Raw genomic sequence first — 25,159 nt, forward strand, 5'->3', positions numbered from 1 at the left:
TCTAATAGAAATAACATTTTAAAATATTACTTATGTTCATTCAGCCTTTGAAAATCTTTACTTATTCAATAATGGGTTTACTTAAACCCATTGTTCAACCTCATTATCAAATGCATTAATAAAAGTCTGTCTCTGGAACTATTTTCTCAGCTTTTTCCAAGAAGAGAATGACAATAGGGACCAAAGTATGTTAGCAAGGGAAGTTTAAATTTTATATCATAAAAATAAATAAATAAAAGGACCTTTTAACTACATAAAAAATATTTCGTTTAATTTTGATTACTAAATTTCAGTATATTTATTTTCTTGTCTATTGATATTTAATTTTTTTCTCACCTCTTTGTTAACTTTTTAAAACTGTTCTTTTCTTCCTTCCTTCCTTCCTTCCTTCCTTCCTTCCTTCCTTTTTTTTTTTTTTTTTTTTGTACCAGGGCTTGGACACAAAGACTATCAACCACTGTGTTACATCCACAGCCCTTTTTTCTTTTTCTTTTTCTTTTCTTTTTTGTTTTGTTTTGTTTTGTTTTGAAAAAGGGTCTCACTAGGTGGCTTACAGCCTTGCTAAATTGCTGAGGTTAGCTTGGAACTGCAGTTTTCTTGCTTTAGCTTCCAGACCTGCTGGGATTATAGGCAGGAGCCACCATACCCAGCACTTTTTAAAACTTTCTGAGGAGGTCCAAGGGCTTCATTAGACTGCTAAGAACTCATTCATCATAAATCATTATTCATTTTGTTTCCTCTACATATATTTTTCTTTCTCCTCTTCTCTAGAAATCCTAGATATTATTTTCACTCTAGTAGCTCAAATTTTTCTTTGTTAATTAAGCTTTTTCCCAAATATTCTTTTTCTCCATTTATTTCTCCTGTCAAAATCTAGAATATATTGTTTATAAAAAATATGGTCACATACGTAGATGTCTGTTATATATTCCTATCTATCTTCCTTCCTAATTCTTCACCTCTCCAATGAAATAATAAGAATCATGAAGTCAGAAATCAAGTTATAAATTTTTTATTGTGTTTCATATAATGTCCAGATCAGTTTTGGGAAAAATATTCAATTGGAAAATATTATATTTTTAGAGGATATGAAATTATTTTAATCCTTTATTTTAAATTTTATTTGTTTTGCAGTTATTTTTATGGTTGCTTTCTCCTATTAATTTTTAAGTCCTAGAGCATATGCTTAGCAGACATTTATTTTACTCTTTTTCTCTAAGATTCTTACAGACAGTAATTAGCATAAGAAGCTGAAAAAAATAGCAAAGTGTTGTGATGATAATAGTCATTTAATTCATTTCTGTTCAGAATGGGGAAATTATCGATCAAACTTTGACCTAGAAATAATTATAATCATATTTCACATGAAAATTATCTCCATAACCGGTTTTTGGATATAGATAATAAAATTATTAGCATATTTGGAGTTGTTTTGTATTGTATTAAATGAATAACAAACTTAATATTAGAATAATTCAACATTCAAATATAAGTGAGCAGGTGCAAAGATAACTGCCCTAATGGAATTGACCTCTTCTATTTCTGGTCAGAAAGAAATTCTAAACATACTATGTCATTACTCATTGCCATATTTCACACCTGGCTTTGCCAATAATTTAGGAGAAAAGCAAACATTTAATTTATCTTTTAAATTTAAATGAAACTTTTCTTATATGACTAGATTCAAATGTTGATAATCAATCTGTTCCTAAAAGAGAATGCACCAAATACCAAAAATATTTACATGATTTACAGAGTGTGGGTACTTTTAATACCTGTTTCTAGGTATTAAAAATTATTTTTTATTTGAACCAATTTTGTGTGTATAAAAATCTCTTTATTTTGTATTTCATTTGTATCATCCCTTTTTGAAAAGCAGAAAATTCATAGTTCAATATAAATGAACGACTATGAAATCCTGGGCTATAAAAACAAAATTTCTTAATTCTTGTTCCTCTTTCTTTTTTTCCACCATTCTTCACTTGATTCCCTCTTTTGCTAATTTATTTTTTTTCTGTTGAATTCAATCCCTATTCTTACTCATCTTGGTATTTAAAAAAAATAATAAAAATACTCTAGGCTTTATGATGCACATTATTTACACCCATGACCCCCCCCATTGTTTTTCCCCTTGAATTTTCATATACTCTTGTTTCTTTCCACTATTTAGTAAACTCTTTATTATCTGGGTTTTTATGCATTGCTGAACTGAGTTTATTTTCATTAAGTTCATATCTAACATTTTACCAATTAAATATAATGATCTTCCATAAATATTACATTTATGACCTTTATTTTTTAATTTCTTACATATCTCACCTTTTTTGGATATCTCATTAGCATATTTTATCAATTCCTTATACATTCCCTCTTTAATTTATAACTTTTGATTACCTTTCTCCTGAAATATTTTTTTAACTTATGAACATCCAAAATATTAGTGCTTATTCCATTTTTTTTCTCTCTCTGCTGGTTATATGGTGTCTTACTGGCCAGTTTGCAACATAGTTAAAGAATATGTTAAAATATTATTATTGTATTCCTTTTTTATTTTCTCTTGACCTGAATTAGTTTAGAATTTTATTATATTTCTTTTTTCATTTTCTTATTTTTTCTTTAGATTTTAATTACATGTGTATCCCAGTTTAGTTTTTTAGCAAAGAGATATGGATACATGCACAAAAATTTATAATCACCATTTGGCCTACAGTGTCCATCACCCAAACCTTTTTCTTGCATGTGTCTATGTGTATTCATGTGGAGAACTCCTGCTTCCTGAGACCTTCCTTTCTCACCTAAAATCTGATTACTGTGTTGCCGCAGTCTCTGGCTGGGCACAAATCACGAGCCACTCACAGCTTGTAGATTCAAACAGCAATTCTTTATTCCCAATCTCACACCGGCCTTCTACAAACACGTTCTGGGGAAATTCACGTTCTCTGCCCAAATCCACACCTCCACTGGGCTTCTGTCTCCCAAATATATTCTGAATCCCGTGAGAACTCAAGAGGAACTCAGGCAGCAGGATATGCCCTATTCTAAACCGGGAATGCCCTAAACTCGGATTATCCTAAACCGGGAACACCCTAAACACGGATCCGCCCTGGTCCTTAAGCAAGGTCACCTTTCAGGAGTCCTTCCACTAGACAGCATGGGAGTACGCTGGCAAGGAAATTGTCATACCTACTTGGCTGATGGCTCCCAGCACTGTGTCACTTGCATTTCCAACTATACCATCTTTCCTTTTACCCAGTGTTATATCTTCAGGTGGCATCAGTTTATCACAAAATTAATTAGTTAAATATATATTTTTTAATTCTCTTTCAATTATCCATAGTTCTGTATATGTTTCCTGTTTTCTTCTTTTACTTTTCCAGTCTTTGCTGCCCTGTCTCTCCACTCCTCTGATTTTTCCCTACAGCATCTCTAGGATTCAGCCTTCCTTCTGCAATTGAGTAGCAGAGGCCAGGGGATCCAGGTGTTCTAATGATGATGGCAGCCATCTCTCAGGCATGTGTGTTTTCAGCCTCTAACTTCTCCAGTTTGTGAGGAGAAAATTTAAACTAGAATGAACATTGTACTTTAATGAAAAAGAGAGAAGGAAATTTAGATCAGGAAGATAAAATGCAATAGGAAGGGGTTAATTCTATAATAAAGAAAACAGGGATGATAAGCAGATAGGCTTCCCTAGGGAGCAATGAGAAGTGAAGATGAAGAAATCGGGAGATTGGCGCTAAACCGTACTTATATAATTTGCTTTTGAAAAGATGACAATTTAACATCTCAGTTTCCTTCTAAACCTTCCACAATTTAAAGTTGTCCCTTATTATATATTATTTGAACTCCAAGTTAGTCTGTTGTTCAGGACCTCCTTCAGTTTGGCTCATTTTCTTTCTTCAATCCTCCACTGTGGGCTTCCACTTCAGGCCCATTATGTTTCCATCATTAGTAATGACAGTAAATGCACAATTGCCAAGAATAAATAGCATACTGTTGTTTGTATCACTTCATTTTATCTTCACCTTCGTGTTCTCTGCCATTATCATTTGTGACCTTTAGCATGACAATATCTTTCACATTCACTTTGGAAATTTAAACCCTGTACATTCTTTAAAACTTCTTCATTTATGAATAATTTCTATTTAATTTTTATGATTTCATTAATAGCCATTCTTTTTTAAATACCGAAAACACAGCAGATTATTTTTTACTCCAAAGAAACCAGTTAGATATTAATAGACTTTGATTTTTATATTTTTAGACACTGAGACCCAGAAATGTAACTATTTGTCCAGGGCCTTCGGCTAAAGAATGTTAGATCAAAGAGTTTGATTTTTCTTCCTTCTGATTCCAAAACAGAAAAATATCCATGCTACTAGAAAGATCCAGGGCCTCTCTCTCTTCTGTATATATGCACACTCCCAAGATGCCTTTGAATACTTCCATGAGCTTACTTCTTTCAGCACTCAGTCCCAAGCTTTCTTAAAAGCGGAGAGTGAATTAAATTACTTTATACCCCTTATGTAACATAAAACTTTTGTCGCATATTCTTATTAAATGTAATAACTTCCTATATTTTAAGTAATTGAACACTTTCTATTTTCTTTAACTACTGACTGTATTATCTCTTTACCTCTCATTATCTTTTGGAGGTCACAGATGGGAATCGAGTTAGTTACATGCCTTACTTCATTACAGTACTATCATTGGTCTACTTTAGATTGTCTCATCTCTTCCTTTATTTTTGTCTCTAAAGCCCACTTTGCTTTCTCACCACTATCTTCAAAGGAACCCATCTCAATGTGGCTCATGTATTTTCTTGGAAAACAGATATATATATATATATATATATATATATATATATATATATATATACAAACACACACATACACACATTTTTTACTTATATAAATGATACTTTCGTGTATATTATGTCACCTGCCTTTTTCAATCAACACTACATTTTTATTGCCTGTGCTCTGTGTGCAACTAACACATAACTACTAACCACTAGATGGAATAACATGGTTTGCACCTATTACTTTTGCTTATCCATTGTATCATATAAACACATTCAAGTTTCCCACTATTTGTGCACCACTTGCTGTACCAATAATGCTTCTCCAAATATACATATACCTGTGTTCTTATAGATCTGTATGACATTTTCTTTAAGGTCATTACTGAAACTCAGAATGGACTTACATTTTCTATGACTAAGTGGAACCAGTTGCTCTTAGAATGCTTGCACAGTCAACATTTGTACCAACAAAATTTTTCCAAGCTTAAAAACCTTTGGCAGCTCCCCAAATTGTCTAGTTTTGTATTTGTTCACTAATATGTAAGAGTAAGATAATATATCATTGCTGGGATATGCATTTTCCTTATTATTAGAGTTTGAACATCTTCCCATATGCTTATTAGCCTTGTTGCTCTTTAATTTATTTTAACCATTTTCCTTTGAAAAGTATTCATTTTTCTTATTAATTTTTAGAAATTAACTCTATGTCCTAAACTATAGATGTTTCATATTTATTTTTCAGTCACTAACCTGTTAATTTCATTCACCTTTCTTGAACAATTCCTCTTTGTGTTTCTGCTTCACTTACTTCTTTCTCTGCTTTGTTTCTTTGCTCACTTTTTCTAGAAATAATTTTTATTTCCTTCATATTTAACATCTTCTTGGTTAAATATTAATTTATTGATTTTTATAATAGTGCATTCATCTATGTAATCATTCAAGTAAACGACACTGTACTTGTCCTAGATATACAAAGGGTTTTTATTCTTTGCTTTACCTGTTATTCCAATGATCTCTCTCCTTCTCTCTCTTCTTCCCTCTGTCCCCCCCTCCCATCCCCCTGCTACACACCCCTCAGATGCAGATTCATAGCACTTGCTAATGGAATGAATAAGTGTTTTTAAAATAAAACTGACATCACAAAAGAGCTATTGAGAAAACATACCTAAAAAGTTTGAGAAAGCAACTAAAGGGAGGGAAACAACAAAAAGTGTTCTAAAGTGATTGATGGGGAGCTGATGGCATGATCTTAAAGATACAATTTGAATAATCTTTGAGAGTCCATCTTGGTCTTTATTCCATATAGTCTATTCTCCATGCCTTTATTTGACTATCATTTACTCCCCAAATGGCTATAGTTTGAGGAATGTGGAAAGGAAGTAATAACATATATTGAGCCAGAGAAACGATACACCATTTACCACTTTATAAGATTTTGCTCTGTAAAGTAAATTTATCTGATTATGGGGCAGAGAAATTCCAATAAATTCTTAAATATAAGAACAGAAAAGACAGTAAAAGCTCTGAAATGAGAAAGAAAACATTTTAACTGTAATATCATTTTTTGTCTGATTTTCTATATATGATAAAGAATCAGGAGCTATTCATATAGAATTGCTAGTTATATAGTTATAATAACAATTTGCCCTGAAAAGACCTGTAATGAAGTCTTTTTTTTTAGACAAGTCATCTTCTGCTTTCATATTTTGTCTTATAAAAATCATACGGTGAACCTGTAGTGGGACCTAAAGAAAATCAAAGAAAGGAGAATTGTAGACAGAAGAGATTAGGCTCTGAATGTCTACTTGCTGTATACTACATTTATAAACATGAAATTCATCACTATAAAAATGTAAATCGTAACCTTTGTTTTGTACGTATGTCAACTCATGTGCTAAGGCAGAAAAATGACAAGCCACTTCTATATTAAGAATATGATATATTGGTTTGAGCTGTTAACTTCAGTCATTTATGAGACTGATCTAGCATACTGAAAGCATTTTTAGACGATGGTAAAAAATGGATGCCTCCTTTATAATTTACAGATATTCATTCCAAATTGAGTTTGCCCCCAAAGAAGTTCTTATAGCTACATCAAAATTGAAACAAACCTGAAATTTATTCATTGTATTTTAGCTCCAAATAGTTTATGCAGTTTTTTTTAATTAAAGTAAAAACCATATAAAAATTGAGATTTTAAAATTCAGTCTTCATGATGTCCCACTAGTTTACTAAATGACATATTGGATTATTCATTATACCCTTATTCTCTCTAAGGGGAAATAATAATTCAATCAGTCAATAGAAATCTTAAAAGTAGTGGTATTTGAGATATTATCTCAATTCAGAGTTCAAATATGAAAGAAATTAAGAATTTATTGATTTTTGAACTCCATTAAACTGTTTTTTTTTTTTAAAGAGAGAGAGAGAGAGAGAGAGAGAGAGAGAGAGACACTTTTATTATTTATTTTTTAGTTTTCGGTGGACACAACATCTTTGTTTGTATGTGGTGCTGAGGATCGAACCCGGGCAGCTCGCATGCCAGGCAAGCGTGCTACCGCTTGAGCCACATCCCCAGCCCCATTAAACTGTTTTATCAAGTGTAACCAAGTAAATATTTATCAAAGATATATATATATATATATATATATATATATATATATATATATATATATATATTATTTCAGCCAAAATTGACCACAATAAATATAAGAATTTAAAAAATCACAGAGCAATTTTAATAAAATAGTCATTGTTTAGAGATTGCAAATGTGTTTTTAATTCATCATGAAATCTTTCAAACATGTTTAAAAACAATTGAGAACAATGTGTTCACAGTCAATATTTTTTAAATATTCAGAATTTTTCATTATGATTGAAATCATTTTGTAATTGTTATAACATATTAGATAACTTCAAGTTCTCTGTTCATGTATTCTTAACTCCCAATGTTAGTTTCTTTTTTGAAATTGGTATATCATTCTATTATTATAATTTGTGTTCTTGGAGAACAATAATACTGCTTGTAGGGAGTGCATTCCTATAGTCCCATCTGATGGGGATTGACAGTCTAGTCAACTTAGAAAGCTTCTCTCTGAAATTTAAAGTAAAAAGGGGGAGCCAGGCATGGCAGCATATGCCTTTAATCCAATGGCTCCGGAGGCTGAGGCAGGAGGATTATGAGGTCAAAGAAGCAACTCAGCTGGGGATGTGGTTCAGTGGTTAAGCATCCCTGGGTTATTCCCCAGTGAGAGAGAGAGAGAGAGAGAGAGAGAGAGAGGAAGGAAGGAAGGAAGGAAGGAAGGAAGGAAGGAAGGAGAAAGGAGGGAGGGAGGGAAAGAAAAGAAAGAAATAGAAATTGGAATAAATGATCTTAATGTTCAAAAAGATAAAATAAAATATGGTACAAAGGCTGGGGATATAGCTCAAAGGTAGAGCACTTCTGTAGAATGTGTAAGATCTTAGGTTCAATCCCAGCATCATATGCCCCTGCAAAAATAAATTTATTTATTTATTTTATCAAGACATACACAATATACACATCTGAAACTAGTTTCTTTTTACTCCTGCATATAATTTTGATATGTCTTCATGCATTTACTATAACTGTTTATTCCACTGAACTACATATAGCATTCTACTCTGTAAAGAGATTAAGGTTTGGTCAGTTCTTCCATCTTAAGGCCTTGGATGTTGTTTGCAGTGTTTTGCAATATCAAATGATGTTATAGCGTACGTGTTTATGACGTTTACTGGTACACAAGCTGAACCATATATTCAAATGTGTCAGCATGTTCAGTTGCACATGTTTTGTTCTATGATAGTCAAATACATTTAAATGGTCATAGAAATACAATGTATGAAATTTCCCAATTTTCTCTATCATTGCTAACACAAATCAGCACAAAGAATCAAATTCCTTCTCTCCATCTTATCAGCTACATTCACAACATGACATGTTAGCTATACAAATTTTTGTGACTCAGTTTCTTCCTCTGCAAAATGGCTTTGGGTTTTTTTGATAATCTCTTTTGTTCTATTTTATCAGTTTCTACTCTTTTTTCTAATTTGAGTTAGCTCTTTAGTTTTCAAATTCTTTAGTTGAAATATTATTCTTAAAAGGATGGATTCACTATTTTATTCAAGTAGCACAAGCACACAGAGAAAAAACAGCACCAAATTTTTGGAATACTTTTTTTTTTTTTTTTTGTACTGGGGATGGAACACAGGGTCACTTAACCACTGAGTCACATCCCCAGCCCTTTTTATTTTTAGATAGGGTCTTGCTAAGTTGCTTAGGGCCTAAATTGCTGAGACTGATTTTGAATTTGTAATCTTCCTCCCTCAGTCTCGTGAGGTGCTGGGATTACAGACATTCACCAACATGCTCAGCTGATCTTTCATTTTATAGTTGACAAAATTTTCAGAGATGAGCACAGTTATACAGTAAGTCTGAATGAGGTAAAATCATGTAATCAAGTGTGAACCTATGCTATTAACAGTGAACGAGAAGTATTTGAACAATTTTTAGCCTTTACAAATTTCAACATTCATCAACCATATTTCTTTCCTTTAATAACAGTGGAATTGAGATATAATTCACATACCAGAAAATTCATCATTCCAAAATGCACAATTCAATGCAACCACTACTGCAATATAATTTTAGAATACTTTAATCAACTCCAAACCAAACCTCATGTCTATTAGCAATCACTCCCATCAATACCTACCTTAGGCCCTGGCAACCGCTAATCTATTTTCTGCTTCTGTAGATTTGTCAATTCTGGCATTTTGCAGAAGTAGAACCATACAATATGTATATATATATATGTTCTTCTATGACTGGTTTCTTTCATTTGCTATATTATTTTCATTGTTTTCAGTATATATCACTACCTCATCTTTTATTGATAAGTAGTGTATCTGTTATATGGATATGCAACATTTTGTTTATCCATTCATCAGTTGATGGGCTTATAGATTGTTTCCATTTTGAGTTATTATGATAATATTGCTATGAATATTCATGTACAAGGTTTTGTGTCAACATGCATTTTCAATTCTCTTGGGTTATAACTAGAATTGAAATTGCTGGGTCATATAGGAACTAAATATGGTAATATTTAACATTCTGAAAAACAGCCAAAATGCTTTGCAAAGTGTTTGCATTATTTCAAATTCCACCAGCATCGTTTGAGGGTTCCAATTTCTCCACAAGTACTTGCCATCAGTTGTTATCATCTTTCTTTCTGATTAGAGTCATCATTAGGTATGAAGTGGTATTTCATTGTACTTTTAATGTAGATTTGACTGATGACTAATGTTGCTGTGCACATTTTTTTTGACTGCTTATTGGTCAGTTCAGGGAGATATGTCCATTCAGATCTTTTAAATTGGGTTTTTTGTACTTCATTATTGAATCAAAATTGTTCCTTATGAATTCATGATACAACTCCCTAGTCAAATATGTATTTTGGAAATATTTTCCCCATATCTTGGTTTTTCTTTTACCCTCTAAATTCTTCCTTTTAAACACAAAATTTTAGATTTTGATGACATTCAGTTTACTTTCTCCTTTATTGCTTATGCTTTATAGCTAATGCACAGTTTCTAATAGAAGATCACAAAATATTTCTATGTATTCTAATAATTGTATAGTTGTGGCTCTTACATTTCATGATACATTTTGATTTTGTTTTTGAGTTATAAGGTTAGTTTCTCTACCATTTGTTTGTATGTGAATATTCAGTTATCTTAGAACCATTTTTTTTTAAAGAAAATTTCCCTTCCCATTGAACAATTTCTGAGAATTGGATTTTAGGGTGACTCCAAACTGCTGCCCCCTCTGATGATTTCTGAGTCTTAAATTTAAGACTATCATTAAACTGGGAAGAAAGTGATAGGATAAATACTTGTTAAAACGCCACACATTTGGCTCTTCATATGTACATTCTGTGATTTATTTTGAAAAAAAAAAAAAAGCTTCTCGTGAATTTTTGCAAAGCTTTGGTCCTTTCTTGTTATTAGGAAAGAAAGATTTTTGGATTCTTATTAAACCATTCAGAAGCTGCCTATCTTGTTATTTTTAATTGTTCACGCTTTCTGATACATACATTTGGTGCCATCTGTTTCTCTTTATTTTTGAATGCTGTAGATTTTTGAGGTCTTCAGTTTGCCTGCTACTAAATGTCTCATATTTCTATTTGAGGTCACATTATTCAAAAAAATTTTAGTGGTTATTTTTAGTTTTAAAGTGTATAGGGAGATGACAGTTATTGTTACAAACTTTTAATATAATTGTACGCAAAGCGTGTATTTGTTTTTAAATTAATTATTTGCTTTCTCTTAAGACTGTGGACTGGAACATGCCCATTTTTTAAAATGTTTTGTGCTTAAAGAGAATGTGTCTCCTATTTTGATGATGTAGATTTCAATATATTTTCTTATGGGCTGAGTTTTTTGTTTATTTTGTTATTCCAATTATCTTTATTTTGATTTCTTATATGTACTCTATAAGATTTTGAGTTAAAATTAAACAATATAATAATAAGCTTACAATTTCTCTCCATTTAATTCTTAGACTTTGCCTTATGTATTGTCTGCTTATATTATCACTCACACACCATTTTAGGAGTTTTATCTTATTGTTGAGTTATTGTTCTTATAATGTGATAGTAAACTTGCTTTCCACAAAGGCGATGTGCTATGAAGTCTATACTGGCTAATGCTAATTTTGATTCATGAGGAAACCAAGGCTCTTCATGCATAAAATTTTAAAGCAAATGCTTGCGCGCACACACACACATATTTATTTTACAAATCATGATAGCAGGATACAGTTTTATTTCCTTCCCTGTATTTGCAACAATCTGTGTCTTCTATTGTAGAATTTCTATTAATGTTTCTGTGTACATCAGTTTGAACAGAAGTCAGTAATTTTTAGTACAATACTTTCTCAAATAGAGCATAAAAGTAACAGCAGTAAATGAGCTCTTAAGTATTACTGTAATAAAAATATGAGCTTTCCTGAAGGGAAAAACATGTTTTACAGTACTTATCATACTGAGTTACCTTGCTCAGCATACATGTCATGTCCGAAGAATTCTTGTTTTATTTATGAGTGTTTCTAAAAAGGTGGAAAGGATAATTTCTTCTATTGCTTGTTTGAGATTTTATTCTTGAAGTTTAATTTGGGGGTTGGAGGTATAACTTACTAGTAGAGCAAATTCAGTTTCTATCATGAGTTCAATGCTCAGCACTAAAATAAATAAATAAATAAATAACCTCTTAAGAATAAAGTGAAAATTAATTTTCTTTCCTGTTGTGTATCCTAGCCATTAGTTTTCATGGCAGATATAATAATGTTCCTTCTTTAATCCTTCAAGAAATACTCCATGATTTATCTTTATGCAGGTCTGGAAAATCTTTCTTATTTTTAAACTTACTAATATCTATTATATGTCTCTCCTAGAATGTTCCTAGTGATTTTTTTTAGAATGATTATGTATTATTTTAAAGTATGACATAGGTGAGTTTTTTAGTCCTACAATAAATTTAGGGATAAATTAATTCTGGCAGAAGTAAAATCTTTGGGAGGTTAATTTTTTTCTAATTATTCCTGTGTGCTTTTGCATTCATAGAAATTGTTATTTCTCCCATTAGTGTCTTAAAATTCCTTATGCACATTTTATATATTTCTTAATGACTTTTCCTACATTTCATTTATTTTTTGCTATTGTAACATAGTTGTTACACATTCTGCATCTTGCTGTTTTTAAATTACAAAATATTATACATTATTCCATTTTAATACCAGTGCATCAACTGCATTCATTATTATGGCCCTATAATATTATGTGCCTGTACCAACTTCTATTTATCCAGTCATAGGTTGATGAAAATTTTTACTGTTTTTAAGCTTTTGATACTGTAAATAATATTGGAAAGCATTTCCTTGCTCTTCTGTAATTCTTCACATTTACAACCATTGCTTTAGAACAATTTCTTACAAATTGACTCAGTCTTAAGCTTTTGATGGATATTGTCCAGCAGCTTACCATATGAATTAGAATAGTGTGTACTTTCATTATCAATATATCAGTGTGTCTCTTCTCTACACTCTAATCAATACAGTATCTTTCCAAACATTTACCATTTTTTAAAAATTCATGTCTCATTTAAATTGAAAACTTGTTAAAATTTAATAGTTATTCAAGAAGTGGGGATATAGCTCAGTTGTAGAGTCCTGTGTGATCCTCTAGATTTAATTTCCAGAAGGAAAAAAAAAAAGGTTGTTTATACTTTATTTTTCATAAATTATACTTTTAATAAATATTTCCCATTATTCACTGGAATACTTTTTTCTTGTTAATTATTACAAAGCACATATATATTAAATAATTTATTACTTATAGTTCAAATATTTTGCCTTGTCATATTTTTTTGATTTTTCATTATTTTTATGCTACAATTTTGTTAATGTATATTAAACATTATTTTATTCTTAAGGTTGTGTCAAATTCAGTAAGTCCTTTCTTATCCAATAGTTTTGAAAATAATTCAGCTATTCTTATTTCTAAAATTTTATTTCATTTATTATATCAGTAGTTTAAGTCATTTGTAATTTTTTCTGTATTGAGTCAGAAAAATTTTTTGAGTTATTTTTTTTTCTCTAGGTCCTTTAAAATTACATACTCCTAAGCCAATTAATCAGCTGCACATCAGTGCCAAAGGATTTATAAAAATAATAATAATATATTGTATTACCTTTTAGAGCTAATAGCAATTATATATTTCTCTTAGAATTTTCTTAGTGATGTTCTTTAGAGTATTACTTTAAAGTATGGCAAGTTTTTTAGTACTACAGTAAATTTATATATAAATTATTTCTGGCAGAAGCAAAACCTTTGGGAGGTTAATTTTTTTCTAGTGATACCTATGTGCTTTAATATACACTGAAATTATTATTCCTCTCATTAGTGTCTTAAAATTCCTTATGTACCTTTTATATATTTTTTTAATTTTTCCTATATTTCCTGTCTTTGTGTTTAGGTAGGCAAATGAATTTGAGCTCCTCATTTCCATTATGTGATTCTTTTTGTTTTCCCTTTTCTCTATCAACTAGAACTTTCAGACAATGTGAAAAGATAGTGTTAGTGTCCCTGACCTATCTTCTTGCTTCCACTGATTCCTTTTTGAATGTAATCCTGATTTTTAGATTATTAATAGATTATACAGAAATATTTATGCATGTATAATACAAATACTTTTAAAGAAGAATTCATACATTTTATTTTTAAAGTTATTATCCAGAATGGATTTTGAAATCTATTGTATTTATTTTATAAATTGGGATGATAAACTATTGTCTTTTTGATCTACTAGACTGAACAATCATTAATAGACTTCTGATTATTGAAATATTTTTGTCACTGCAAAATAGGCTCATTTAACCATAATCACTATTTCCTTCCTTTTCTGTTAGATTGTTTGATAATGTGTAAAATAGAAATTTTATTTAGCAATCATAAGTGGTATCAGTATAACAATAATTGATTTCTTTTGTCCTGTTTTTTTTCTCTCTCTTTCATAGTTTTTGTCTAGGTTTTCTTTTCTATTAGTTTTAGTGGGGAGATATTTACCATTAATTTGTAGAAGTTAAAATCCACCCTTTTTGGCTTATAGTTATGACTAATGCACATATTCACAGAATCACCGCCATAATCAAAATAGAGATGCTCCTTCATAATCATGCCCTTCACTCTGCTCCTCTTTCTACTATCATCTACTGATCTGTTTTTAATTTCTATTGATTTTGCTTTGCCAGCATATTAAATAAAAGGAATAATATGGTATGTAGCCTTTTGTTTTCTTTCACTAATGTTGTGTGAGTGTTTGTTTCTTCATTTAGACCCTCTTTCTTGATCTTCATAGTAGGTGGACTCAGAGAAGATCCCAAGACCAGTTTTTTAATCAAGGGATTCTGGAGTTTACCCCTAAGGGTGAGCCACCTTCTCTGAAAATTGTGCTCCACTGTCATTTTTTAATATGTAGAACTTCTGGCATCCTCTCTCAGAACCTTCCACAATCTCAGCATCCTCACCAGGCTTCCTTTAATACTGTAACACTTTGGCAACAGATGTCTTAAAGAGGTTAGGAAAGATGGAGCATTCCCCACCCCCTTTCTTTTTTAAAATGTATATATTCTTGTAGTGTAATTTCCTAAGGACAAGGTATGATATCATTAATGAGGCATTTTAAAACTATGTATCCTTTAACATGAATTAAGTGTAAATTTCTCTGACAAGAAGCTTCTGAATCTATAATTTACTACTGACTAAGAGCAAACTCTAAACCAAAAGATGAAGAATCTCTTCAGAATTAAAATGTCACTAGTTTCAGTACATGCTCAGAAATATCTGACTTCTTCTTGTTTCATCATTTCAACATTTTCTGTTGTGGAACATTTCACCTATGAGTGATGTCTGGATTAAATAGTCATAATAATTATGAAGCGTTTATTAAGATTTTGTTAGGTTCACTCTTGTCAGCCATTTTCATGGTAACAATAGGTTGCACATTTTATAAAAGTTAAAAAATACTGATAATCAGTGTTTAGAGGGAATTTGTCAAATTTAAATGATAGTTGGGAGCAAAACTAAGGCTTAAGATTTTTTTTATTCCAATTCTGTTATTTTGGATTATATCATAGTTTACATTTATATTTACTATGATTATTTTCAGCTTATAAAGTAAATTGTCATAATCATTTAATTGCATTCTGATTACAGTTCAATTTAGATTGAAAAGAAGTTACTATTAATTCCATTTTACAGGTAAAAACATTTAAGTCCTCAACAGATAAAGACTTTTACAAAGACAAACAGCAGTTTATACCCATTGTAAAAAATCAAACAAGGGCTCCTACACTAAAATTAGGTATTCTTTCTTTTATGAAACTGCTCATCTGATATAACTATTTCTTCCATTTTTAAAAGTCTGAAATCTGGATTTTAAATTTTTTGAGTATTTGTATGGATGATAGCATCTACTAAACATGACCAGTTTTAATTTCATATAGGCTGTTTCATCATCAGTTACTGGGTACATTCAGCCTTTATCAACCCATAGCATGCTATTACTGGCCTGGCTGGGCAGGGTGTGAAACCTTTATCTGGAATGTGAATGATTTTGACTTGTGGACTTCTTGGCTCTATTTCAGTTGGGTAGGACAGGATGCCCTCATTTGCATGCTCAGTTTCCACAGCATCAGTTGGCTATCATCATAGCAGCATTGTGCAGTGAAGGGCATAACACTATGCATTACATGTCCTCAATACCTCAGTGGTCACAATAGGACACATAGTTTTTGCTAATAGGTCTGCAAGTCTTCTGAACAGTTTTTCTGTTCTTGGCTGGAATTGTTTATACCCTGCAGTCAGCTGGAGGTCAAGGAGGTGGCCCTGCTGAACATGACAGGGCTTCTGAAAACAGGTACAACTCCAGTGAAAAATTGTCAGGTGACTCCTCCACATCAAGGGCTAACAGCTTTGGTTAGCACTCTCCTGAATGTAAGAACTGGTATGAATGTTTTCTACCTGGGTTAGGTGTTTGGGATGTAATAATGAACAAAACAGACAAGAAAATAAACCTGGTTACAGTTGACAGAAAACCGTTTGAAATTAAGTGAATAAATGACTAAGTACATTGGCTTACATATTCAAAGCATAGAAAACACACAGGGGCTTTGTAGAGAGGAACTAGCCTGAAAGACAATTGGAACTACATATTTGGATTTCCATAGGAAATGGTCTCTCTCCAGGTCTTTTCTGGTTCATTCTTTATGGTTCTTTTCTCTTCCATAATTTTTCAACTCAAGGACATAAGCACTAGCAGCATGAAGCATTGAGATCTGTACGAAAAGACTCTCTCAGCTTGAAAAGTTCTCTGGAAGTTTCCACACCTCTGGCCAATCACATTTCTATGGGGAGCGATGATTACAGCAGTCCACATTCAAAGGACTTGTTTAGACTTGGGAAGAATATTGATTTTCCTAAAGGAAAATTTTTTAAAAAGTGGCACTGACATGGAAACAGGAAATATTTGAGAGCAGATGTCCCTTTCTCAAAATGTGTTTTCATCTTATAGAATTTATACCTAGTTCATTATTAGTAGGTCTCACAATGATTACTATAAGGCTTGACACATTTTTAAATTATAATTTTAGTAACTTCTAGGTATCGATCCATTTTTTCTTTTAGGTAACTAAAAAAGTAACCTCAAATTTGTTTTCAAAGGTGGTTCCCTTTTTCCTGATTCAGGCCTGATTGTGGCTGAAAACCTAATGGGGAAGTATATAGTAAGCTTCTTTCTTCCTTCCTGTGGAAAGCACTTTAATTATAAGTCCAGGAACTCTCTTCATAAAAATCTGTTTTTTTTGTTTGTTTTTGTTTTTTTAACTTTTCCCCTTAGTAGATCTGTAGGTATGTGATTAGCTATTAATGTCAGAGTTAGTTTTAGTCAGTTCTTCTCAATCTATATTGTGTTGTATCTGAGCTTTGGTGAAAAAAATCTAAGAAAACAGAATATCTTCCATTTTGTCTTTTGTTTAAATTATTCTGGTATTTTTTTTCATCAGAACGAGGTATACAAATTCAATAAATAAAAGCATGTTAATGAATGTGCATCCTTTTTATTCATTTATTTTAATGAATATGTATATACCCAAGGTTTTCTAATTTCTTTTTAATGTTAGAATGAAAGAAATTGCTTCTTAAGAGGTAGAGAAGTATAAAATCAATTATACTTTAAAATGAATGGATTTTTACCTCAGACGTTTTATTTCATTTACTTGAAGTATATAAATATTTTCTTAAGCCTATTAAAAATAAATTTAATTTCAGATCCTTTTGAAGCATTCATCATCTTTTCTATTCGCCATGAAATTCGAAGAATTGATCTTCATAAAAGAGACTATAGTCTACTAGTTCCTGGATTGAGAAACACCATAGCACTTGATTTTCATTTCAATCAAAGTTTACTTTATTGGACAGATGTTGTAGAAGACAGGATATACCGGGGCAAGCTTTCAGAGAGTGGAGGTAAATATGCTAACATGTTATTTAATGTTTAAGTTACTTCTTAAGTGAAAAAATTTTAAAAACTATGTTGTGGTCAAAAAGAATCTTGGTTCATTTTTGACTTTGGACATTTATATTCCTACTACATATGTTAAGTCACGGAGGTCAGGCACAGGTGTGAAGAAATTTTTGGGGATAGGACTGGCCCTGCTGCTCACCTCATTATCAGTGTGGACTCCCCATAGATTTATGGTGAATATATTTATTTATCATGCGGGTAGGGGTGACTTCTGCATACTAGCAGTCAAACTTTTCTGTAAGCAGTATAATTTGTTTCTTATTTTGTCACTGTCTTTCAACATAATTCAAAGAATAATGAAAACGTTATTACAAAAATCCACTAACATGAGCTAAATATTTTTGCTATAGTTTGATTTAGCTCTTTTGTCTTAATTAGATCTTTCTTAAGTAGCAAGGTTTTGAGATAAATATATACAGTATTTCTCTGAAAATTAGCATTCCAATGGCACAGTATTTTCATCAAATTGTTAATTCTTTCCTAAATTGTCTTTGCAATTTTGAGAAATACCAATATTTAAACAATTTAATTATGATGTGTGAATTTGTGCTGTATGTCATATTACCACAATTTGATTTAAAATGTTGAATTTAAATCCATGGAATTAGTTGGTTAAAAGTTTAAAAAAAAACACTGTTAAAATATCTAACAAAAATTCCTAGTAATATCATAAACTCCAATGTTATTCAATTAGGAAAATGCTTATAAAATGAAATCTTGAGCTGAGGATACAGCTCAGTTGGTACAGTGCTTGTGTGGCATGCACAAGGCCCTGGGTTCAATCCCCCAGCACAGCAAAAAAAGAAGAAAAAAAAAGAAAAGGTTGCAAAATGAAATCTTAAAAAATTCTGTAAAAAAAAAATTAAGTACTGGATAAATACAAATATTTGTAGACATTACCAAATTGTTTATTTTTATTTCATTGTACAATGGTGCTTTTTCTCTTACTGTATCCTTGTTTTATCCTTGAGGTCTTGTACCCTGGGGAGGAGTATGTGATTTGGGCTTATCTTTATTAAGTTAAGTACAATAATTGCTCTGTTATTGTCATGTTTCCAAAAAGAGAAAAAGTATGGAGGTTTATTAGCTTTGATATATGTTGCCTCAGGTAGACTTTTTCTCTTTATTTTACTCTACTCCTGAAGATCAGCATTTGAATTAAATTGCACTAATTCTAAAGAGCTATTTTATTGTTTCCACAATCCCCTGTTCTTTCTACAAAGGTAGAAACAAAAAAATAACAGTTTTTGCAACCTCACCTTGTTATTGTTATTAGCCTCACAGTTGTTTAAAAATCCCATTTGCACTGGTGTTGATAGTATTAAATATCTCTGGTGAGGAAGATCAGTAATTCTAAGTTTGGGGATCCTTAATTTCCTTTGTGCCAAGTAACATTTTGCAATCTCTCTCAAAGGTGAAATAATGTTTCAGTACTTTGTACTGTGGAGCTCAGGTAGACATTTTCCTTTGTTCTTTACACATTCCTTGAAAGGATCTACGGTTGCTTTCCTTTCCTTTTCAGGTGTCACTGCAATAGAGGTGGTTGTGGAGCATGGCCTGGCTACCCCAGAAGGCCTGACTGTTGACTGGATAGCAGGCAACATATACTGGATAGACAGCAATCTGGATCAAATTGAAGTGGCCAAACTGGATGGTTCCCTCAGAACTACACTAATAGCAGGAGCCATGGAGCACCCTAGGGCCATTGCTTTGGACCCAAGATATGGGTAAAAAAGTTTGACTTTTAGAGATTCACTTTGGCAAAAACATTATAATCTTGCATTGCTGGCTGCCTATGTTCCTGTGATTTGGGACACTGTGTCAGGAGGATCACAAATCAAAAACAGCCTCAGAAAATTAGGGAGACCCTGTCTCAAAATAAATAAGAAAAATCACTGGGGATGTAGCTCAGTGGTAATATAACCCTGGCTTGAATCTCCATTACCCTCCCCAAAAGCATATATATATATATATATATATATATATATATCTCACATATTTTACATATTAATTATATAACACATATTTTATATATTATTATAATTATGTATAGTTATATAATTTTGGGGTACTGGGACTATATATACATATGTATATATGTTCATATTTATATATGCATACACATATATATACACTTTCATTTTATTTTTGAATTAATTTATTCATAATTTGTTAGTTAAAATACTTATTTTGTGCATATATATGTATGTGTGTATAACTTTGTGTTTATGTATATATTTGTATATACAGTCTAACGACAAACTTAAGTTTATTTCCACAGTTTGGTTAAAGGATTCTTTACATAGTTACTTTTAGAAGCTGAGCATGTCTTTCTTCAAAATATGGGCATTAGGCCCTATTGGAAGCTATTGCAACTCTTTTTCAAAGCAGTAATTTAATGAATTTCTCTTTGCCCCTGCCAAAGAGATGCTGTAATTGTTTCTAATGGTTGAAAACCACAGGGCTAGTCTTTGTTCTAAATTGTCACAGATGTTAACCCCTCACCCTTTATTTATTTTGTATGTTCTTGGAGTCAGTTTAAAGGAAAATTAAACTAAGCTTGAAGGAGTCCAGCAGTGTAATGCTGACTTTTGGTTAGTTTGAAAGACAAAATACATGGTTCTGGAAAACAAAGGTTAAATGTTGCATAATGCAGGATATTTGCCCACAGTTCCCTTGATTGGTCTTTTTTGAAGGAACAGATTTGAATTAGAAGATGTGAGTTCCTATTCCTACTCAGTCACTTATTTTCTGGGAAAATAATTTGTATTATCTTCTCTTAGATTTCAATTTTCTCTTGGGTAAATTAAGGATATTATCATCTTCATTAGTTTGTTTTTGAAGAGAATAAGGCAAATAATTTTTAACTAATATAGGAGGATGTTGTAATTTCTGTTATTTGTTTCTCCAGTAATTAGTTTGCAAATCCTAGGCTATTGTCAAGACCAAAGAGTATTAGAAAAAAAAATATTACTTTTTTGCTCTCTACCTTTAAGCAATATGAAGTCCAGGAAGTATCAATGAGAGAGCAGAGTGAGTCAAGAGGGAGTTTAGTGAGATACAGAAAAGAGAAGAGTTTCCCTGTGTTTAAGTAAGCATCTTGGCCATACTCTGGCTTTTGCTTTGGTCTCTGCCCAAGATTCAGAAACTAATAGATTGGGAAGTTTATTTTCCTTTTCTCAACTCAAGCAGAAACTAAAGGGGCAAAACAGCTTCTTTAGAGACGGTATTCCAAGTTAGTAACCCTCACTGGGATATTTACTTTCCACGGTGTTTGAAATTTCTTTGAATCAGTTGCCAACATTTAAAATGTTGAAAGATTTTACAAAAATCCCTGATTTTTAGCTTCTTTAGAAACTAGGGAGATCTGGCAATGTTGAACTGAGAAATGGAGGTTTCTTTTAGGCCCAAGGTGTTTTCCCTAGTTTACCCAATCTACCTTCACCCATTTCACTCACGACCTGCTGTTACAACAGTTCACCTGAAAAGACCTTTAAGTTTAGAGATGTGCCATTATGTTTCAACAGTCTATCCCCAAGATAAAAGTAGACTGTTGGTCCTGATCCTGTATTACCCACAGAGGGTTCTCATGTTTAATAGCTTTATCCTCAGGGTAACCTGAGGATATGTACTTTTAGCTTTTTTCTTTCTTTTTGTTGGTACTAATGATTGGACACAAGGTCTTACACATGCTAAGTAAGTGACCACTGAGCTGTATCTCCAGCCCTTTTGTTTATTTATTTTTGCAGGGAGGATAGGGTCTCATTAAGTTAGTGAGGCAGGCCTCAAACTACTTCTGACCCTCCTGTCTCAGCCTCCAGAGTAGCAGTATTTATAGGTGGTATGTGCCACCACATTCCTCTTACCACATATTATGTGCATGATAAATATTCTATACAATAAAAAAGTGACATTTGGAGAAAGATGTAGTTCTAGCACATATGCCCAAAGAGAATGTAAAATGTGACTACTTCTCAAATTAAAATGGTACAGACAGAAAAAAAGAAAAAAAAATTTACAGGTTTATGAAAGTTTTGTAGTATAGCCAAAACCAACCAACCAACCAAACAAACAAACAACAAAACCAGAAGATTTGGGTGATATTTCATTTTCTATAGCATTGTATTAATCATGCTTAGGATAAACTTGTTTCACTTAGTTTATCTGAGAATATCTAACCTAATAGGAGAAAAATAACTTGGAAACAAAATGCACATACAACCTGCTATTTAAATGAAATTACCAAACACCATTTCCATGATATTAAGGGATCTCCAGATTCTTTTGCTCTCTCAGAGGAGAGAGCTAGCTGATACTGAGCTAGCCGGTGAAGAGGGAAAACCTGATGATGGTCCTGAGAGAGATAGTGCTTTCCCTCACCAGCTGCTGCTATGAAACTGTGACATTATTTAAGATAATTACAGTGGTAATAAAGTAATTTTAAAAAGCAGGGTGAGGAAATAACACTTACAAAATTGTTTCTGAAATACATGACCAAAGTTTAGGTAATAGTACTAAACCATTCTAGTCTTAGAATTAATTGAAAGGTTGACCGATTTGGCTGTCATGATTAGATAGGATTTTTATTATTAAAATTGTTTTGTACAATATTGACATGATTAAGATATGAAGTTTAGGTGAACACCTCAAAGCATTATTGTAGCAATTACATTTACAAAATTAGTGCACATGTTACAGTAGTTTCTGGTTTATTAGATATTTCAGTAAAACATTCTCAAATTATTTTAAACATTGAGCCTTTCATAAGGTAGACTGAGAACATAGGAACAATAAACACCCATGCATATACAAACACACATACATAGATACACACTAACAACAAAGTCAAACTAAGCATAAGAAAAAGAACAATGAATAATCATTTTACTTAAATTCAGTTACTTCCTTCATGCTATGCAAAATAGAAGAGTATGATTTTTGTTTTTTTTCTCAAGTTATTCATGAAATATATAAGGAAGCTGTGAATCAGCATTGATAGGAGCTCCAAAAAAGGCATTTAAACTTATTTTTGAAAGTTTGTATTTTAGGAGAAATGTACTGGATAATTTTTGAGAAGTATAATTTGTGTAAATACTATCATTTTTCCTACTAAATTATAAGCTTTTCTCATGGTGAGAGAAATTATTTCCAAGTCTATGAAATCCACCATAGCTCTTGGCATATATAATGGTGCTCAATAAATGATTCTTAAACAAATGAATACATGCACATGTATGGACTTTGTTTATGTATAACTTACAGGAACTCAAAAATATACTTTAAAGAACAAAGTGTACAGTATAAGACAGCTAATGGGAAATTCTATAAACTGTTTACCATGACAAAGGAAAAGAAAGGTTTGCAGCTAGCCACTTTGCTCCCTTAGCATGGGAGAAAAGAGAGAGAGAGAGAGAGAGAGAGAGAGAGAGAGAGAGAGAGAGAGAGACCGACCATAACATGAGACCCATGAAATATGCTTAGTTCCTGTGAAGTTGCTACAACCATCAAGAGCTCTGAGACACTTTTTAACAAAATTATTTTATACAGTATTGACATGATTAAGATATGAAGTTTATGTGAACACCTTACTTAAAGCATTCTTGTAGCTTTAAGAAGTATTTCCAATCAACTACTTTGCTTCCTTAGTATCAAATCCACTGACCGTCCTTCTATGTAATAGAGCATATTGCCTTCATGCCATATTCCTTCAGTGTTTTAGATTTTGACTCAGTGTCTCAAGTGACAAGCTGTTCTAAGATGGTAAATTGGGACTCTTAGGGAGGAGACAGTTTTCTTTCATTCCGTTGTAAGATATTGCACTTATTGCTAAGGTGACCTGAAAGAGTACAGGAATCCTTTTTAAACATGAAGCTATTATTAGGGAGTAGCAGGCACCAGCAGGGTACTCAGGTCAGTTCTTGAACTTTCATTGCCTTTATTCTCTGGTACTGCCTGGCATCTTCCTGCTGTATTACAAGTATTTCGTTTTCAGTTATGGGTTCTGCTATTACAGTTTCTCTGGTTAAAGCAGAATTAGTCATTGAAGATTAGTGAGATATCTAAATAACATTTTAATTTTATCTGGGAATATTCTATAAAAAAACTGTTTTCTACCCATTGTTGGTTTTAGATGACCCAAAGATTATAGATAAATATTTCTTTGCTTTTGCAAAGATCATTTCTTTTAACCTTCTGCAGCTTGACCTGCTAGATGATAATGTCCTTTTCATGCCTGTAATGGTACAAGTTGTTCATGGTCCATTGATTCAATTTAATCCAAACACAAGAGTAGCCCATGATTGCAGAAACTGCAGAATCCTGGGACTATAGTTTCTTTTTAAAAAGCAATTGTAGCTGAACATTTCAATATGTTCTGTTCAAAGAGATATTCAGTCTTTGTATATTTAAGGAAATAATGCACTTATTGAAATGCTAATACATTTTAACCATATAATAAGAAAGAAATAGCAAATAATGATTTTGTTAAAATACTTCATTGTATAGGATGCCAAAAAGTACCTAGAATTTTAGGGAACAATGATCCTTGAATTCAACCCTTAAGATTGGTTGTATGCACTGACTTGTGACAAAATCAAGAATATTTTAGCCTAACTAATTCTAGAACATGTTATTTTATATAAAGTGTTGAGAGTTTCCTACCCAAATTATTCACAGATTAGTACCATCGTGATCACTATAGAAGAAGCCTACTAACTCCAGAATGTTTAGTGAAAAAATGAAGGGCTCACTTAGGTATAGAATGCTGCAAAGTGTCACAAGCCATATTCTTCACCCCACTTGAAAAAAATATGTTTTAAAGACCACGTGCCTATTTCTGAGAAATCTAAGTATAGAAAATGCAGAACTGCAGGGCTACTGACACATGAATTGAATTTTCAACTGAGGCTTCACTGAATAGAAATAGGGAGACAATAATTCCTCTTTTATTATACAGGGAAAAGATACTTCAGGAGTCTCATGTTATCGTTGTAGAGTGTTGAGAACTGGTCTTACCCAAATCTGGTATGGCACTTCCACAACTACTCTGAGGCTACCTATGACTCTCAAAATTCACTAAACTTGTTTTCATGGATTATTTTTCCTTTTTTAAACTCACAGGCTTCTCCACTTAATTTTGTTTATCAAGCTCTCAGCATAAATTTGATTGATGCTATGTTGGTGTTTATTTCTATTTTA

The 25,159-nt window shown here is 31.9% G+C and overlaps 1 protein-coding gene across 1 annotated transcript in view; it reads left to right on the forward strand.

Annotated features, from left to right (window-relative positions):
* Lrp1b (LDL receptor related protein 1B) overlaps positions 1 to 25,159 on the forward strand; it is a 1,566,902-nt gene that overhangs the window by 917,830 nt on the left and 623,913 nt on the right. The window contains exons 24-25 of the mRNA XM_077110319.1: positions 17,707 to 17,904; positions 19,485 to 19,689. Coding sequence (XP_076966434.1) covers positions 17,707 to 17,904; positions 19,485 to 19,689 — 403 coding nt within the window. The remainder of the gene's footprint in view (positions 1 to 17,706; positions 17,905 to 19,484; positions 19,690 to 25,159) is intronic.

The sequence above is a fragment of the Callospermophilus lateralis genome, chromosome 9 (genome assembly GCF_048772815.1).
Source record: "Callospermophilus lateralis isolate mCalLat2 chromosome 9, mCalLat2.hap1, whole genome shotgun sequence".
Taxonomy (NCBI): Eukaryota; Metazoa; Chordata; class Mammalia; order Rodentia; family Sciuridae; genus Callospermophilus; species Callospermophilus lateralis.